The sequence below is a fragment of the Rhinopithecus roxellana genome, chromosome 14 (assembly GCF_007565055.1).
Source record: "Rhinopithecus roxellana isolate Shanxi Qingling chromosome 14, ASM756505v1, whole genome shotgun sequence".
Lineage (NCBI taxonomy): Eukaryota > Metazoa > Chordata > Mammalia > Primates > Cercopithecidae > Rhinopithecus > Rhinopithecus roxellana.
In genome coordinates, this window is record NC_044562.1 from 30,430,634 (window position 1) to 30,450,528 (window position 19,895).

The following is a 19,895-nucleotide window of genomic DNA, read 5'->3' on the forward strand; positions in this document are numbered from 1 at the left end:
CGGAGGGAAGAGAAGTGACTCAAGTTCGACAAATCCAAACCCGGGCTCCCCTTTCCTGCGCCTCGCCCTCTATTCCTTCTACTCGGCCAGCGTGACTCCAAGCCGCCCCACTACCTCTCTACTAGCTGGCCGCCCGGCCTCTCCTCCAGTTACCCTGCCACTGCGGCGCTCCTCTCATCAGCGTCCCACGCCCAGAAGCCCCGCCCATGCCAGGCATAGGCCCCGCCCCTCTGTCCCAAGACCCTGCCTCCTCTTGGGGGGGGGAATCGGCCTCTTACTCTAGGCCTTTCGGTTTGCGCGAGCGGGCAAGAGAGCGTGCGTGCGGCGAGGAGGGTGGGCGCTCTCGCTGCCGCTGACGGTAGGTGGAATCGCACTCGAGTCTGGGTAGGAGCAAGCCAGCGAAGGGCTGCTCAGACGCGGCGGGTTGGGCCTGGCTCGGGGGTTTTCTCCCTGGAGGGAGCGCGCGCTGCCGGGGACCAGGGAAGGCCTCCGGAGGTAGGCGGGGCCGCGCGTGCGCAGTCCGCCGGCTGCGGCCAGGCGTGGATGGTGGGGCTCGAGTGAGGGTATTCCTTGGCCACCTGTGTGGTGCGAGGAAGCCTCCAGTGGCCGGCTTTGTTGCCCCTTAAAGGATCCCGAGCCGCGTCCCAGTGCAGCCAGTGCTGTAGAAATGGGAAGGCGGATGGCGAAGGCTCTTCTAGCTGGGGCGGGTGGAAGCAGGACGCCCGGCGGCTCCTGGGGTGGGGCTGTGATTCTGGGACCTAGGGTTCGCGCTCTCCCAGGGGGACCGGGCGGGGCCCAGCCGGGATGCTCTCTGGGCCCCTACTGCCCTCTGCAGGGCGTCGGAGGAACTGCCCAGAGGAGTCACTGCTGAGGAGCGGAACTCGATGCAGATAACGGTTCTCAAGGGACCCCTCCGCCGGGATGCCCCTGAGCGCACCTCCACTCAAGAGAAATAAACCCGTAAATCTGGTTAATATGAATGCTAAAGGCAGCCTTGAAGGAAAAAAGAAAAGGGTGAAATGTGGAGGCCTCGGACGCAGGACGGGACGCGTGTGGTGGGAGCAGGCAGCCGGGGTCTGGTGCCCAATGTGTCAGGCCGCCTTTTTATAGGGCCGGTTACTGCTGGCCGCATTTTAAACTCTTCCCCCTTTACCCAACAAACAAACAAAACCCATCAATTTGAGGGTTCTGAACTTCCGGGCTTTCCGAAGGAATGGGCTAGAATAGTAAACCCAATTTTGGCAACTGAGTACACTGGGGTGTGCCTGTAAGGGAGATGAAAGGGTTTGGCGACTTTATTTGCATTTGTGACCTTTGGCAATGCGGAACTCTTGTCCAGCTAGGACTAGCTTAATCATCCCATGACCACTTCTGTCCCCATAAGAGCAGCATGTGGGAAATGTGACGGAAACACCATCCTCCAAACACAAGGCTTTGAGGATGCCGTAAAGAAAGATCACCATATATACGTATATGTGTGCATATATATATGTTATGTCACAAGTCACACTTCAAAAACTAGGGGAAATGACTGTCTTAATCAGACTTAATAAGGAATTTCGTTATTTACATTCTAAATTTTTCCTTCCTGGTACTTCTCTTCATTTTGTATTTGTAGACTGGATTAATGAAGGAAATTGTCATCTTTTTTTTCTCCGCCACAGGAAAAACAATCACATTCTCTGTCAAGCAGCCGTAGTTCTGATTGTCTACTAGGTTAAGCCTACCACTTTAGCTGCTGAGATAGAAAAGTTGTTTTGCAGGGGTTCCAGGCTGGGCATGGTGTTATTGGTGGCAGTGCACTGGAGTGGGAATGTGGAGGATGAGTTAAATGGAAGTTAATTCAGTCTTTACCTCTGTGATGTGCTCTGCCTTGTATTCATGATTTCCTAGTCATTCTGGTTCTTGTTGAAATGAAATTTAGGTCTTTTCTGTTGCTCCTGGACACAGGTTCTTGGCTCTTTTTTGTGTCATCGATCCCTTTGAGAGTTTGATGATAGCTGTAGACCTCTTTCCCCCTCCCCGTGCATATATGCATGTATGCATAACATTTTCATACAATTCTAGAGGGTTCACATGCATTGACTCTAGATTAAGAATCACTGTTTTAGGGATTAAAAAAAAAAAAAAAATCGGCCGGGCGCGGTGGCTCAAGCCTGTAATCCCAGCACTTTGGGAGGCCGAGACGGGTGGATCGCGAGGTCAGGAGATCGAGACCAACCTAGCTAACACGGCGAAACCCCGTCTCTACTAAAAAAGACAAAAAACTAGCCGGGCGAGTTGGCGGGCGCCTGTAGTCCCAGCTACTTGGGAGGCTGAGGCAGGAGAATGGCGTAAACCCGGGAGGCGGAGCTTGCAGTGAGCTGAGATCCGGCCACTGCACTCCAGCCTGGGCGACAGAGCGAGACTCCGTCTCAAAACAAAAAAAAAAATCCTGAGCGCTTCCTAAACTCTGTTTTTAGATAATGATCAAACACTTTGAATTTCCTGGCCCTGACACTATGATTTATGATGTTTTATAAGACAAGAACTATTCCTTCTCTTCTAGTTCTGGGAAAGGGTAGCCGTGACATATTTATTAGCAATGTGATAAAGGTGGAATAAGAAGGGTTTAGGTTTTCACAGTATGCTATAGTATTAGAAAGCAGAAATACTAACAGCAACATGTTGAGGCTTAAACACTGTGGAAGAAAGATTTTCTGTCCTCTAGGAACATAATATGGGGGAAAAAACCCCTCAAGATTTTAAATATACTTTTAGTGGCCAAAGGTAGTAAAGTCAGTGCTCAGCTGGTTGTATACTGGGAGAACGTAAATCCATGCCTTCTGTTTTATCAGGGAGGATTTTCATGAGATTTTAGTTGATACAGAGTGGTTTAGGTGGTACCCTCCTTAGGCCAGCATGACCCTGAGGCACTTTACTAAATGAGGACTTTTTTGCAGATGGAAGAACTGGAGCAAGGTCTGTTGATGCAGCCGTGGGCGTGGCTACAGCTTGCTGAGAACTCCCTCTTGGCCAAGGTTTTTATCAGCAAGCAGGGCTATGCCTTGTTGGTTTCAGATCTTCAACGGGTGTGGCATGAACAGGTGGACACTAGTGTGGTCAGCCAGCGAGCCAAGGTAAGTATGAAGAGAAGTACTGCTGTGAGGTGGTGGGGATACCATTCTTTCCTAGTGAAGGTCCGGGATGTGAACATCAACCAGCTTGCTGGCCTGTAGTTTCCCAAGGAAGGTTGAATTGGGTTGAGACAATTCCAGTTAATGTCCTGTACTTCTGCCTGTAGCCCTGGAATCTTCGTGTGTGTGTGTGTGTGTGTGTGTGTGTGTGTGTGTGTGTGTGAGAGAGAGAGAGAGAGAGAGAAAAGTTAGTTTCTCTGCCCTATGCATGATAATGAATATATTATTTGATCTAGATAGACCTTTTTTTTTTTTTTTGCCCCAGGCAGAATTTTGAAGTAGGCCAGTTGATCTTTGTGACTCTCTTCTTTTTGTTTTCTTCTTTCCCGTTGTGATGTTTTTATCTTCTCTCCCCTTCCTCTCATGTCCGTTGTCTTCATGTTAACCAGTGCTTTCTTTTGCTGTTACTTATGAGGGAATTAGTTTCCTATTAGCACCCTTACTGTGTACCACTGCTGTCTCTTTAGGAGCTGAACAAGCGGCTCACTGCTCCTCCTGCGGCTTTCCTCTGTCATTTGGATAATCTGCTTCGCCCATTGTTGAAGGACGCTGCTCACCCTAGCGAAGCTACCTTCTCCTGTGATCATGTGGCAGATGCACTGATTTTACGGGTGCGGAGTGAGCTCTCTGGCCTCCCCTTCTATTGGAATTTCCACTGCATCCTAGCTAGTCCTTCCCTGGTAAGTGCAATTTGAATATGGGGTTGGGGGAGGGATGCCAGTTGCTTTGAGATGAAGCTTTAGGTGCTTTTATTTTTTTTGCAAACTTTGTTTGAAATTCTCCAATCAGAAAACTTTCCTTGACTAGACAGAAGACAAAAAGGATTCTTGACTGTTACATCCTTTCCTTGCAAAAGGAGCAGAGTATTGAGTGTCTTTTTGCATTAATTAATTTATTCAGCTTTTTTTTTTTTTTTTTTTTTTTGAGACAGAGTCTTGCTCTGTTGCCCAGGCTGGAGTGCAGTGGCATGATCTTGGCTCACTGCAAGCTCCCTCTTCCCGAGTTCACGCTGTTCTCCCGCCTCAGCCTCCCAAGTAGCTGGGACTACAGGCACCTGCCATTGCACCCGGCTAATTTTTTGTATTTTTGGTAGAGATGGGGTTTCACCATTCACAGGATGGTCTCAATCTCCTGACCTTGTGATCCACCCGCCTTGGCCTCCCAGAGTGCTGGGATTACCGGCACGAGCCACAGTGCCCAGCCAATTTATTCAGCATTTTAAAAGCATCTACTATGGGCTAATTGTTGGTTATCCAGACCTGAAACAATATAGCCTCTTCCTGGAGTTCATAATCTAGTGAGAAGACAAACAGGAAATTATGATAAAGTATGATAGGTTCTTTGATTGAGGTAGACCCTGGATGGTTGAGGATTGGAGAAGACCTCTTTGAAGAGACTATTACTGAGCTGAGTTTTGAAGATGAGTAGGATAAAATAAATAGAAAAGTCATTGTAGGCGAGAGGTGTAGAGATGTGTAAGTGAGGGGCAAGTTCTGGAACTTTATGACTGCTGTGTAGATAGGAAGGCATGAGAAATGAGGGAGGCAGTGGCCAGATCTTGAAGGATTCTAATGAGTTTGGATTTTATCTCAAAGGCAACAGGATTCACTGAAAAACTTTAAACAGGAATTTTATATGATCCAATTCATGGTTTATCAAGAGTATTCTGGCAACAGGGTAGAATATGTACCAGTGTTAGGTACCTTTCTAAACATTATCTCATCATTTAATCCTTGCAACTGTCCTTCAGGATAAGTATTATTGTCCCTGTTTTTCAGAGTAGGATACTGAGATTGAAAGTAACTTGTCCAAAGCCATCAGCTTATGAATAAATGAGCTGGAATTTGAATCCCAGAATAGTCTGGTCCAAAGCCTCATTTTTAGAGAGTAGGAGGATAATATCCTCTACTAACTCATAACTTTATGTTTCCCAAGAGATTTTATTAGAAATTAAGAGTGGACGTTAAAGACTAGTTTTCTGGAATAACAGACAGGGTTTCAGTCAGTATCACTTAGGGGACAGGGTCTTCTTTGCGAAGCCTAAGAGTACAGATTTGTTAGCAGAGGGATCGGAAGACAAGAGGACATCATTTTTTTCTTCTTTAGTCTCCCACAGGGGATGTGATGCTTTGGCATCAATAGAAGACTGGATAGAAAGACTTTGAGAAACTGTTTGCTGATGTTTATTTTTGATCTGGAGCCCAGTAAAACTAGAACTGAGTGCTGAGAGAATTACTTATTCATTTATTAACTTCTAAGGCCTATCAACAGTGCTTAGCATATACTCACATTTGTTTATTTTAATTGAATTTCTTGTGAAATATTCCATCTTGCAAATAAATAAATAAAATTTAAAAAATAAATTAAAAAATAAAATTAAAAACTTTTTTTTGTAGAGATGGGGGTCTCTCTGTGTTGACCAGGGTGTTCTCGAATTTCTCACCTCAAGCAATCCTCCTGCCTTGGCTTCCCAAGGTGTTTGGATTACAAGCCTGGCCCCATCCCATATTTTATCTATTTCATTTAAAACATTTAAACTTTCTAAGTAACACCAGGGGGCAGTGTTTCCTCAATAATGTTTGTTCTGGGACCAAACCGTTTGAGTGACCTTTGGGGAATCCCTAGCAATAGCTAGTCTCATTTTGCATTACATGGACCTAGAAATGCAGAATACGTAGTGTGATTGTGGAGGCAGTTCTCCTTGGAGGCTCATGAACTCTAATAGTTTCTTCTTTCAAAAGAATACAGTAAGGAACACTTATGTTCCTTACAGTATAATGATATTACAATTATAATATATAATATCTTTTTTATAATATAGATTAGCATATAAATATATGTAATATATAATACATATTATTTTAACATATGTTATATTAATCTACATTAACATAATATATAATGATATAATGTAATATATATTATATAATATGTAATGATACAATATAACATGTAATATAGAATACAATATAATATAAAAGTATGTAAAGAAAAACTAGCTATTCTAGGCAAATTCCTCTAATTGGGGAACTACATTAAAGGAAAGAGACATCAGTGTTTAGGGAGGGATGAGTCTTGGTTTACCATAGGAAGAAATTAGATTTGAGCAATTGATGAACATTGTACTTCAAGTTAAAATAAAATATCATTAAAAGAATGCCCCCCTAGGGAAATGCCTGAACCTGAGAGAGCTTTATATGGAAAAAGAGCCAGTGGACACGGGTAAGGATGTAGGTGGATACTATTTCAGGCTTGTGTGTATGTCTGTAAGGTCACACAGTCATAATTTTTGTTTGTAACTCATTCTTGTGATGGTTTTCATTTAATTTTTTTGAATGAGTAATTCTTGAAAAAGGCAAACATTTCAAACAGCATATAAGTGTATACAGTGAAAAAATAGATCTTTCTACCCCTTTCCCTAGTCCCTCCTTTTCTTTTTTCAAAGCAACTACCAATATCAGCTTCTTGTGAATTCTTAAAGCTATATGTGTATATACTGTATATATATCCTCATATAACCAAACATGTATCTGTGTATATATGTATTTTTTGACAAATAGTATCATGCTGTACACACTGTTTAGTACCTTCCTTTTTTCACTTAATTGTAGAACTTACCCACTGCTTCACTTGGCCAGTCTTAAAAAAAAGAACTTAGAGATTATTCATATCAACACATTCAGAGGATCTACCTTTGTGTTTTCTTTCTTTTTTTTTTTTTGAGATGGAGTCTCGCTCTGTCGCCCAGGCTGGAGTGCAGTGGCATGATCTCGGCTCACTGCACGCTCCGCCTCCCGGGTTCATGCCATTCTCCTGCCTCAGCCTCCAGAGTAGCTGGGACTACAGGCACCCGCCACCACGCCCGGCTAATTTTTTGTATTTTTAGTAGAGACGGGGTTTCACCGTGTTAGCCAGGATGGTCTTGATCTCCTGACCTTGTGATCCACCCAACTCGGCCTCCCAAAGTGCTGGGATTACAGACGTGAGCCACCGCGCCCGGCCTGTGATTTTTAATGGCAACATAGCATTTAATTTCATAAATGTATCATATATTTAATTGATCTGCTGTTAGTAGGCACCTAAGTCTTTTGTTGTTATGTACGGTAACTATCCTTGTATTTACGTTTTCTGCATGTAAATGTGTGAGTAAATTCCTCTAAGTGGAATAGCTGGGTCAAGGAATATTTGTATCTTTTAATCTTGCCACATAACATAATGCCAAATTGTCTTTCAGAGACATTATGCAGCTTAACTCCTTCCAGTTGTACAGAAAAGAGGAGAATACCGGTTTCTCATACTTCTCCAGCATAACATACTCACATTAACAAGCTAATGGTTCCTAAGTCTGCAAGGGTATTATGGAATATGTTAGGTTTTGGGTCTCTGTTTGCTTGCTTGCTCTCTCTCTCTCCCCCTCTCCCCCTCCTTTTCTTTCTTTTTCTTTCGAGATGAAGTCTCATCATATTGCCCAGGTTGGTCTTGAATTCCTCAGCTCAAGCGATCCTCTCACACTGGCTTACCGAAGAGTTGGAATTATAGCATAAGCCTCCGTGCTTGGCCCCAGGTCTCTGTGTTCTAACACTGAGTCCATCTTCATTTATGACAGACTTCATCTCTTTCTGTTTCCTGTTGTCTGTTCTTTCTAATATCGAATATAAATTTTGATATTCCACATTTTAGCTTTCAGATTTGTCATGTCTTTGGACATTTTTTGATTCCTAGGAGCCACATCCAAAGGTTTCTTTTCTTGTCTTTTTTTTTGTGAGACGGAGTCTCGCTCTGTGGCCCAGGCTGGAGTGCAGTGGTGCGATCTTGTCTCACTGCAAGCTCCGCCTCCCGGGTTCATGCCATTCTTCTGCCTCAGCCTCCCGAGTAGCTGGGACTACAGGCGTCCGCCACCATGCCCGGCTAATTTTTTGTATTTTTAGTAGAGACGGGGTTTCACTGTGTTAGCCAGGATGGTCTCGATCTGCTGACCTCGTGATCCATCTGCCTCAGCCTTCCAAAGTGCTGGGATTACAGGCATGAGCCACCGCGCCCGGCCCCAAAGGTTTCTTAGTGGCAGAAAGAGATAGGTTTTGGAAACAGCAGACTTGAATTTGTAACTCAGCTCCACCACTTTGAGACTACTTGTATTAATTTGGATAAGTACTGAATTTTTATGATTCAGTTTCTTCATCTGTAAAATAAATCAACCACAACCTTACTATTGAGTCGTGAGGATTAAATAAAGGCACATATGAAATATTACTTATGTTTAGCCTTATAGTGGACCTGTGAGGGCAAATATTTCAACTCCATAACTTTTCGTTTTAAAAGACATGCTGGGGCCAGGCATAGTGGCTCACTCCTATAATCCCAACACTTTGGGAAGCCGAGACAGGCGGATCACCTGAGGTCAGGAGCTCGAGACCAGCCTGGCCAACATAGTGAAACCCCGTCTCTACTAAAAATACAAAAATTAGCCGGGCATGGTGGTGCATGCCTGTAATCTTAGCTACTCAGGAGGCTGAGGCAAGATAATTGCTTGAACCCAGGAGGTGGAGGTTGCAGTGAGCTGAGACTGTGCCATTGAACTCCAGCCTGGCCAGAGGGAGACTCTGTCTTTAAATAAATAAATAAATAAATAAATAAATAAATAAATAAATAAATAAAAGAGATGCTGGGGATGATGACTCATGCCTGTAATCTCATCAGTTTGGGAGGCCAAGGCAGGAGGATTCCTTAAGACCAGCAGTTTGGGACCAGCCTGGGCAACACAGTGAAACCCATATCTACAAGAAAATAAAAAAATAAAAAAAACAGCTGGGTGTGGTGGCATGTGCCTGTAGTTCTAGCTACTTGGAAGGCTGAAGTGGGAGAATCACTTGAGCCCAGGAGTTCAAGGCTGCAGTAAGCTGTGATGGCACTACTGTACTCCAGCCTTCACTGTATCTCCTGATATGATTCATCTTGATCTTTTTTGTTTATTTGTTTGTTTGTTTATGAGATGGGGGTCTTACTATGTTGCCCAGGCTGGTCTTGAACTCCTGGGCTTAAGTGATTCTCCCTCTTTAACCTGCAGAGTAGCTGGGATTACAGGTGTGTACCACCTCATCCAGCTTGATTCATCTTGAGATGGAGACCTATCATTCTGCTCCCCTGCTTATGACTTATGAACATTTCTATGGAAAATCTGAAGACTTTGGAGAAAATTATGAATAGCTTTTCCTCTGAAAAAGATTAGCAACTCCTGTTTTTATATCTATTACACTTCCTAACCTCCTTAATTGTTGTGAGCTCTTTGATGGCAGTGGCCTCATAGGGTCAGAGTACATATTAGGAACCCAGTGGATACCTGTTGAATTGACTGATGAACTGTATATCTTCATATATTGCTGTCTATCAATTACGGGGAGTGTCCCTGACATCCTAAAGCACTTCAAGATTTTTCCTTATAGTGTCTGTGGATTTGCTTTGAACTATTTACTCATTATTATCATTATTATTATTATTATTATTATTTTTATTTTTTTGAGATGGAGTCTCGCTCTGTCACCCAGGCTGGAGTGCAGTGGCGCGATATTGGCTCACTGCAAGCTCCACCTCCCGGGTTCATGCCATTCTCCTGCCTCAGCCTCCCAAGTAGCTGGGACTACAGGCGCCCGCCACCTCGCCCGGCTAGTTTTTTTTTTGTATGTTTTTTTAGTAGAGACAGGGTTTCACCGTGTTAGCCAGGATGGTCTCTATCTCCTGACCTCGTGATCCGCCCGTGTCAGCCTCCCAAAGTGCTGGGATTACAGGCTTGAGCCACCGCGCCCGGCCTATTATCATTATTATTATTATTGTTATTTGAGATGGAGTCTCTCCCTGTCACCCAAGCTGGAGTGCAGTGGCATGATCTCGGCTCACTGCAGCCTCTGCTTCTCAGGTTCAAGTGATTCTTATGCCTCAGCCTCCCGAGTAGCTGGGACTACAGGCGCGTGCCACCATGTCTGGCTAATTTTTTGTATTTTTAGTAGAGACAGGTTTCACCATGTTAGTCAGGCTGATCTCTCATTCCTGGCTTCAAGTGATCTACCCACCTCAGCCTCCCAAAGTGCTGGGATTTTTTTACACATTTTATCTAGTCTCTCATATGCCCATTAACACATATTTTCAAAATTTCTATTGATCATTAAGTTAAGGCTATCTGGTCTAAGGGAAATCATTTTAGTGTTCCTATGACTTTGAAATGAATTATACCTCAGTAATTCAGAATGATGTAACCCAATCCTGTGAAATTATTTTAGCAGTTACAGTATTTACTGATAAAAAAACTTTTTTAAAACCAAATAGACATTGGGGTCTGATAGATAATTTCAGTTGCCTGGTATGGCATTATCATATTTAATTAGACATGGTATTAATTAAAATCTGTTCCTTGTCATGTTTCATGTTGTTATATAATATTTGCTGTCACTCAAAGAAATTTATATTGAGGTAGCTATCCAGAGGGAAGCTGGTTATTAATTTAGGAGTTTCTGTTGTTTCAGTGCTGCCACCAATTGGATGGTGTTGCTGCTTGGGTAGTAATGACAATTATTTCAATTCAACTCATCAAATATTCACTGTCATTTATACAAGTATTTGCCTGTTTTCCTCCTGATCTACTTAAACAGTACCAAACTTTTTTTTTTTTTTGAGATAAGGTCTCACTCCGTCACCCAGGCTGGAGTGCAGTGGTGTGATCTCAGCTCACTGCAACCTCCACCTCCTGGGCTCAAGCAATTCTCCCACCTCAGTCTCCCAAGTAGCTGAAAATACAGGCACGCCTCACCACACCTGGCTAATTTTTTGTATTTTTAGTAGAGATGGGGTTTCACCATGTTGCCCAGGCTGGTCTCAAACTCCTAAGCTCAAGCGATCCGCCTACCTCGGCCTCCCAAAGTACTGGGATTACAGGTGTGAGCCACCATGCCTGCCCAGCAGGACCAAATTTAACAAAACAATTCCTAGGAAAGAAGATTGAGTGTAGAGCAGATAAATTTTTCCAAAGCTGAACTTCTGCCACATTCTGAACAGTACTTCCTAGAGGGTTAAGTTTTTGCTAAGGACCTCAATTGGGGGTCAGTGCCAGGTTGGGATGTGCTGCGTGGTAGAAGGAAGAGTCCTAGTATCTATAGCTGGACTTTATTTCTGGCTTTCCCCTCTGTGCCAGAACCCTTCCATTTCTTGGTTCTTGGTTTTGGTATAAAAGCTGCCGCCACTAACTTCCTTTCTTTCCACCTCCCCACATCCAGTCTTTTCTAATCTAACAGAAATGTGGAAAAAAGTCTTTTCCTCTTAATTTGAGCCAAAGCACAATTAGAACTTGTAGTAGTAACTTTTACCTAGAAAATGAATGCAAAATGAAAACACAAAAGTCTGAAAGAGGCCAGATGTCTGATCTGGATCCAGGTGAGTCTGGCTTGCACATATTATGGGACACTGTAGTACCTTTTCCTCATTTCAAGTCTGTTGGGGTATCTTGTCTAAAAGTACTCCTTTTTCAGGTCTAGGACAGGGGTTGGCATACTATGGCCATGGGCCAGTTCTGGCTTGCTGCCTGTTTTTGTAAAGCTCTGTTGGAACACAGCCACCTGATTTGTTTACATATTGTCTGTGGCTGCTTTTGTGCTACAACAGGAGAGTCAAGTGGTTGCAACAGGGACTGGATAGGCCACAAAGGGAAAAATATCGACTATCTGGCCTTTTTTTTTTTTTTTTTTTTTTTTTTTTTTTATGGAGTCTTGCTCTGTCGCCCAGGCTGGAGTGCAGTGGTGCGATCTAAGCTCACTGCAAGCTCTGCCTCCCGGGTTCATGCCGTTCTCCTGCCTCAGCCTCCTAAGTAGCTGGGACTACAGGTGCCCCCCACCACGCCCAGCTAATTTTTTTGTATTTTTATTAGAGACGGGGTTTCACTGTGTTAACCAGGCTGGTCTCAAACTCCTAAGCTCAAGTGATCCACCTACCCCGGCCTCCCAAAGTGCTGTGATTACAGGCATGTGCCACCACGTCTGGCTAATTTTTGTAATTTTTGTAGAGACTGGGTTTCATCACGTTGCCCAGGCTGGACTCAAACTCCTAGACTCAAGCAGTCCTCCCACCTTGGCCTCCCAAAATGCTGAGATTACAGGCATGACCCACTGTGCCAACCTAGTTATTTTTTTTGACAGGTTAATGGACACCTTGTGTAGGTGAATTAAATGATTATTCTATATAGCTATACTTTATCATATGAGAGTATTACCCTATTTGTACAGCATTATGGCTGTGTTTGCATTCTTCTTACCTCTTGTTAAAAATGGGGTGTGTGGGCTGGGCACAGTGACTCACACCTGTAATCCCAGCAGTTTGGGAGGCTGAGGCAGGCAGATCACCTGAGGTCAGGAGTTCGAGACCAACCTGACCAACATGGTGAAACCCTGTCTCTACTAAAAATACAAAAATTAACCGGACATTGTGGTGCGTGCCTGTAGTCCCAGCTACTCAGGAGGCTGAGGCAGGAGAATTGCTTGAACCTGAGAGGTGGAGGTTGCAGTGAGTCGAGATCGTGCTACTGCATTCCAGCCTGGGCAACATGAGCGAAACTCCTTCTCAAAAAAAAAAAAAAAAGGGTTGTGTGTAGAGTGGGTTGGCTTATACCTTCCTAGGCTAGTTCTTGGTAGGTGGCTTGGTTCTATTTTAACAATAACCTTAGACTACACTGCATTTGTGGGAACAGATTGAAACTCCAGGCTCCTTCTGGGCTATCATGAGCCCTGAAGTGGCTCTTAGTGTCTGTATCTAATTTGACTTTCAAGGGTCTTTACCTTCTGTTGATTTTTGTCTTCTGTTAACGCTTTAGCTAGTGTACTCTGTTTTTGCCACACTTACTTTCTTGAGGGCTACTTGGATCTTCTGCTTTTCTTATTTGTTTTTTTGTTTTCTTGTTGTTGTTTTGAGATGCAGTCTTGCTCTGTTGCCCAGGCTGGAATACAGTGGCATGATCACAGCTCACTGCAGCCTTGACCTCTTTGGCTCAAGTGATCCTTCCACCTCAGCCTCCTGAGTAGTTGGGATTATAGATGCATTCTACTATGACTGGCTAATGTTAAAAATTCTTTTTTGGTAGAGATGGGGTCTCACTATGTTTCTCAGGCTGCTCTTGAACTCCTGGGCTCAAGTGAATTCCTACCTTGGCCTCCCAGAGTGCTGGGATTATAGGCATGAGCCATCTCAGCTGGTGGGATCTTTTTTTTGAGAAAGAGTCTCACTCTGTCTCCCAGGCTAGAATGCAGTGGTGCAATCTTGGCTCACTGCAACCTCTGCCTCCTGGGTTCAAATGATTCTCATGCCTCGGCCTTCAAGTGGCTGAGATTACAAGCACCTGCCACCAAGCCCAGTTAATTTTTGCATTTTTAGTAGAGGTGGGGTTTGACCATGTTGGCCATGCTTGTCTCAAACTCCTGACCTCAAGTGACCCACCCGCCCTGGCCTCCCAAAGTGTTGGGATTACAGACATTAGCCACCGCGTCAGCCGCCTTCTTAATATATGTAATTATTGTATGTATGTTTACATTCATGTAAGTGGGTTACTTGCCTATGAAACTATAAGTTTCTGTAAGAACATTTATTTTCAGTATTTTTTCTAATACCTAAACTGAATTGGAGAGTACGTTATAAGAGTCTTTTGGCTAATGGATATCTCTTCCATCAAAGGTCTCCCAACATTTGATTCGTCCTCTGATGGGCATGAGTCTGGTGTTACAGTCCCAAGTGAGGGAGCTAGCAACATTGCTTCATATGAAAGACTTAGAGATCCAAGACTACCAGGAGAGTGGGGCTACGCTGATTCGAGGTGAGAGGACATTCTTGGAGGAGTCGGGTGGGGAGTGGTATAGATAGTCAAAGAGTCTTAGGAAAGAGGGAGACTCATTTGCATTAGAGAGGTGCTTCCCCCAGGATGCATGCTGAATACTAATCAGAAACTGGAGTCTTGATACTAGGTGACTCTTTTTTGTTTGTTTGTTTTGGAGATGGAGTCTCACTCTGTCAACTAGGCTGGAGTGTGGTGGGTGATCTCAGCTCACTGCAACCTCCTCCTCCTAGGCTCAAGCGATTCTTCTGCCTCAGCCTCCCGAGTAGCTGGGATTGTGGATGCACGCCACCATGAGTGGCTAATTTTTTTGTATTTTTAATAGAGATGGGGTTTCACCATGTTGGTCAGGCTGGTCTCGAACTTGTGACCTCAAGTGATCTGCCTGCCTTAGCCTCCCAAAGTGCTGGAATTATAGGCATGAGCCACTGTGCCTGGCCTGGGTGACACTTTTCTCTGCCTCGAATACCTGACTGGAGCCCAAGTGGCCAATAGAAGCTGTAACTGAGTCCAGACATTCCCTAGGCAATGGTGGGGAAAGACTTTGGAAAGGAGCCAATAGCTATACAGAATTGTACCAGAGCAACATGGACTTGGGAGTTTAGGAAGTTTCATGGCTCCAACTTCAGAGTAAAAATTCAATTTGGCCTTTGTTTTTGTGGCAGGAAAAACTCCTAGAGCAGACGCTACCACCAAACCTGCCCTTTGTTGCTAATCACCCTCTCCCACTACTGTTTGCCCACATGCTCTCAGCCCTTCTTCTCCCACTGAACTAGGTATCTCTGCATGATACACCTTCCTCCTCTTTCCTAAGTAACCCTGTTCTGTTCCCTTTCTATCAGGTAAAAAGCTTATCCTATATGACTCATGTTTCTTTTCTCTGTTCCTTCTTATTACAGATCGATTGAAGACAGAACCATTTGAAGAAAATTCCTTCTTGGAACAATTTATGATAGAGGTAAGGTATTTGTTATTTTCTTGTGTGTCTTTGCCCTACTTCCTCTTTCCAGGTGCCTGAGTGGCCACTTGTGTTTTGGGTATTAGGTGGCTTGTGTGGTTGGAATGCTCTTTGTCCAAAAAAGTTGCCCATAGAAAGTCTGATAAGGCTTGAGATGTACTTAGCGAGGATGAGGGGAAGAAGGGGGAAAGAATGGAGGAGGCGAAAGTGGGCTGATTGATACTTATAAAACATCTCTGTTAAAGTACCAGGGATTTCATTTGGAATTCTCTAACCTTGGAAAGGTTGGTTGACCAGTTGTTAAATTTTTGCTTGTTGAGATCTGGTCATAAGGTCTGGACTGTAGAGCAGAAGGGTAGGTGTCATTACTTGTCTAGGTCCTTGCAGGATCCAGCAGGAGACGAAGGTAAAAAGCTTAGGGCTACCATTTGGGGGCTGTCTTGTGGGCACAGTAGGTTGTGGAAAATCACAGTGTTTATACAAGGGGACTGGCAAAGGAATGAATGGGGAGTAGATAATTGTGGCCTGTCAGAAGCTCCTGCCTAGGTTTCCCTTCTAAGGATTGAGCTCAGCCAAAAGAAACATCTATTAAATGCCAAATAGGGAAAGTATTAATAATAGTGACCTTTGATTATGCCAGTCAGTATTGATCTTCTTCCCTCACTCTTCTATGACTTGTTGGTTATACAGTTAGTACCTTAGTATTATTGCCCCATTTTCTTTTTTCTTTTCTTTTCTTTTTTTTTTTTTTTTTTTTTGAGATGGAGTTTCGCTCTTGTTGTCCAGGCTGGAGTGCAATGTGCGATCTCGGCTCACCACAACCTCTGCCTCCCAGGTTCAAGCAATTCTCCTGCCTCAACCTCCTAAGTAGCTGGGATTACAGGTGTGTGCCACCACACCCAGCTAATTTTGTATTTTAGTAGAGATGGGATTTCTCCAAGTTGGTCAGGCTGGTCTGGAACTCCTGACCTCAGGTGACCACCCGCCTCGGCCTCCCAAAGTGCTGGGATTACAAGTGTGAGCCACTGCGCCCAGCGTATTGCCCCATTTTCTAATTATATATATTACCCAAGTTGGTACTTTATCATGTAAGTAAATAATGCTATTATAATCTGGTGTTATATATAGATTATTTATATTTCTGCATTGTCTTCTGGATTAATTTGTAAGCCCTTTGTGGACGAGGTCTCTGTCCCATACCTCTTTTGAACCCTAAATTAGCACTTTTTAAAGGGCTAGGCATAAAGCAAGTATTCTTTATTTGGAACCTCCCATTCTGCCTCTGTGCATTGACTGAGCTACAGTGCTTGGGGTCTAAACACTAAATGCAAAAAATGTGAGGTAGGTGCTTAGTCCAGGTACTGAAGCAATTGTAAGTCTGGAGAAGAAGGAAAACTTGTATTACTAAGTCCTGAAACAGAAAAGGTTTCAAGTCTTTTTGTTGTTGTTGTTGTTGTTGTTTTGTTTTGTTTCTTTTGAAATGGAGTCTCACTTGCTCTGTCACCCAGACTGGAGTACCATGGCACAATCTTGGCTCACTGCAACCTCCCTCTCCCGGGTTCAAGCAATTCTCTGCCTCAGCATCCCAAGTAGCTGGGATTACAGGCACGCACCGCCACACCCAACTAATTTTTGTATTTTTAGTAGAAACGGGATTTCACCATGTTGATCAGGCTGGTCTTGAACTTCTGGCCTCAAGTGATCCACCCTCCTTGACCTCCCAAAATGCTGGGATTATAGATGTGAGCCACCATGCCCAGCCTAGAAAAGGTTTCAAGTTTTTATGGGTAAAGAGAGACTGTTAAACCTAAACTTGTGACTGAGAGAGATTTCTTAGGCCATTTTTCTCTTAGATAGCTTCCCCTGTCTATAAGTTTAGGTATTAAGGCTGGGGATAACATACTGGTTCCCTGCCTCATCCCCTTAGTTAAGCACTGCAAGGCTTGTTCTTAGCTCAGTAGAGAGGTCTCGTCCTGATCTAGTGCCTGCATACCTATCCAGCTTGACTTCTTAACATTTTTCTCTATGTACTTTATGCCTTAGATATATGGAATGACTTTTAATTTCCCCAAATGCTGTTTTATCTTATCTTTAGATACACATTCTTCCCATGATCTAGAATGCCCAATGTTCTGGCCTTATCTAACTTGTAAACTTCTTTTTTTTTTTTTTTTTTTTTTTTTGAGACAGAGTCTCGCTCTGTCGCCCAGGCTGGAGTGCAGTGGCGTGATCTCGGCTCACTGCAAGCTCCGCCTTCCGGGTTCACGCCATTCTCCTGCCTCAGCCTCCCGAGTAGCTGGGACTACAGGCGCCAGTCACCATGCCCGGCTAAGTTTTTGTATTTTTAGTAGCGATGGGGTTTCACTGTGGTCTCGATCTCCTGACCTTGTGATCCGCCCACTTCGGCCTCCCAAAGTGCTGGGATTAAAGGCATGAGCCACCGTGCCTGGCCCTAACTTGTAAACTTCTGTTAATCTTCTAGATGTCAGCTTCACATTGTTTGGGAGACCTTTCTGTACTCTGCTTGTAAGGACTATTCTTCTTCCCTGCTGCTATAGTACCTTGGATTATACCTCTGTTTTACCTCTTATAACATTGTAATATTATTGTTTGTACATTTGCAAGGCTATGGCTTTCTCCTGCACTGATCTGTGGACTCTCTGAGGCAAGGACCATGCTGAATGCGTTTCTATATCCCCAGCACTGTGCATGGTGCCTACAGGTAGTAAGTCTTCAATAAGTTTGGATTAATATTTTGATAAGTCTAAGCTAGGGGAATTTTATAAAAATTATGACAGTGTGGCCTGTGGATACAATGTTACTTTTCTTTGGCTGGAGTGCAGTGGGGTGATCTCAGTTCACTGCAACCTCTGCCTCCCGGGTTCAAGAGATTCTTGTGCCTCAGCCTCCTGAGTAGCTGGGATTACAGGTGTGCCCCACCACACCCTGCTAATTTTTGTATTTTTAGTAGAGGCAGGGTTTCACCACGTTGGCCAGGCTGGTTTTGAATGCCTGGCCTCATGCAGTCCATCCACCTTGGCCTCCCAAAGTGCTGAGATTACAGGCATGTAATTACAGCCACTGCACCTGGCTCAGTGTTGCTTATTAGACCTGTATTTGGGGTCTTCAGTTATTCTCATGGCTTATTTTGCAGCTTTGGATAAATCACTTCTCATTTGTAAAATTGGAGGCTCATCGTTTTCATACTATAGGTTGGGAGGAGCCCTGCAGAATTGAATGAGAAAGCATATAGAATTTAGGTGGCAGCACAGGAAGAGTATTAGTGTTTTGGAACCAGCTACTTCAAGAATACTGGTCCTGTAGGTTCTGAGTGGATCAATCTTATAGACTTGTAGAATTTTATTTTATCTGGAAAGGAAGTGAGAGATAGGTAGTTGTAGTTATAGCTTTCTATTTTATAGATGAAGAAGTTGAGCCTCAGAGAGGTTAAGTGACTTGCCTAAGGTCATATAGCTGTAGCTTTATGTTTAGGACTTCCCACATTTCTTGACACATAGTCTAGGATTATCTCTGTTTTGTTTTGCTACTTTAACTGGTTGTACACACCAGTTAGGAGAGACATAAGGGCTGGGATAATGTGGAATTCTTATGACCTCTGGGGTCATTGCACTGTCCTCAGAATGTCCTGTATAGCTGCTAGAACTGAAAGGTTTCCTACTGGGGCTGTAGAACTTCTTATGACTACTGCATCTTTTTAGTTACTCTGCTTGCCCGGGGTCCTACAAACAGGACACAGAAGGGTCATGGGGTCACCCAAGACTGAACTGAAAGGATGTGCCATCAAAATAAGCAACATGGAATAGGAAGATAAACAAACCAGGGAGAGAGCTCGGGATGAAGGCACAGGGGGGCCAGGGCTGGTGTTAGAGGGCCATGCGGTCATTGCCTGGGGTCAGTTTTTAAAATTCTCATTGAGATTATTACTAGGCAAGAGGCTATAGACAATAAGGCACAGGGGGCAGTAGGCCAGGCAGGTTGCTAGGATACTAAGGCTCGGGAAAATAAGAATTGAGCAGGGGTTACTTCTCCCTATTTGGTCCTTTTGTTTTTCCACTCTCTCTAAGAGCCTCTGATTTCTCATTTCTGGGGAACCCAAGGAGCCAATTGATAGTGGCCTGACTAGAGGGGGAATACTGACAATATTGACTTAAGTCAAGGCTGGGTGGGGTGCCTGTTGGCATGATCTTCATGGAGGCCAAGAACCCTATATAGGGCATTTTGTAGGACTGGGAGTTGAGAGGCATCTTTAGGAGTGAAAGAAGAGTCAGGGACTTAGGGACTGTTGTTACACGGCAGTAGGAACCGTATGAAAAAGGAAGTTTAGGATGACTGGGCAGAGCCCACTCTCAGTCTAGTCCACTGGAGGGAGTTCCTTCCCCTGGCCCTGTCCATGCCTCGCTCTCTCCATCTGGTTGCCATCAGGCTGTGTGGCTGCTGGCGGGCTCTTTATTTATTTATCCCAGTGTAATGGGGTGAGGAGGGAGCTGGCCTAAGGCTGGCATTCCAAGGCCATGCCACTGAGCCACAGGCGGTTTGCATGGGTGTGTGAGTCACTGGGGCTGCATGCTGCTCAAACCAGACGCGGCCAGGCTCAGGGACAGCAGGCAGCCCAAAATAGAGCCCCGCCCTCTACAGCTGGCAACCCCTGGCTAGGAATCGGCTCTTGACACCAAAACCTGGGCAGTTGCATGAAGTTGGCTTCCTTTGGTAGGGGTCCCTTAGCAGAGATGGAGATTTTGCAATTCTTTCCTCCTCTTTCTTCATAGGAGGGTATTCAGCATAGCAGTCGTTCTTACTGCTGCATTCTGAATGCCTTATAAGTCTTAAATATTATCTGTTCAGTATAATACCTTAGCTAAGAAATTAGGGGGCTATAGGTAAC

General features: G+C 44.2%; 1 protein-coding gene across 1 annotated transcript in view; it reads left to right on the top strand.

Annotated features, from left to right (window-relative positions):
* The first annotated feature begins 215 nt into the window (after positions 1–215).
* Positions 216–19,895, top strand: part of NHEJ1 (non-homologous end joining factor 1) — an 86,867-nt gene continuing 67,187 nt past the window's right edge. Inside the window, exons 1-5 of the mRNA XM_010360264.1 lie at positions 216–358; positions 2,943–3,119; positions 3,644–3,856; positions 13,878–14,016; positions 14,934–14,992. Coding sequence (XP_010358566.1) covers positions 2,943–3,119; positions 3,644–3,856; positions 13,878–14,016; positions 14,934–14,992 — 588 coding nt within the window. The 5' untranslated portion in view covers positions 216–358. The remainder of the gene's footprint in view (positions 359–2,942; positions 3,120–3,643; positions 3,857–13,877; positions 14,017–14,933; positions 14,993–19,895) is intronic.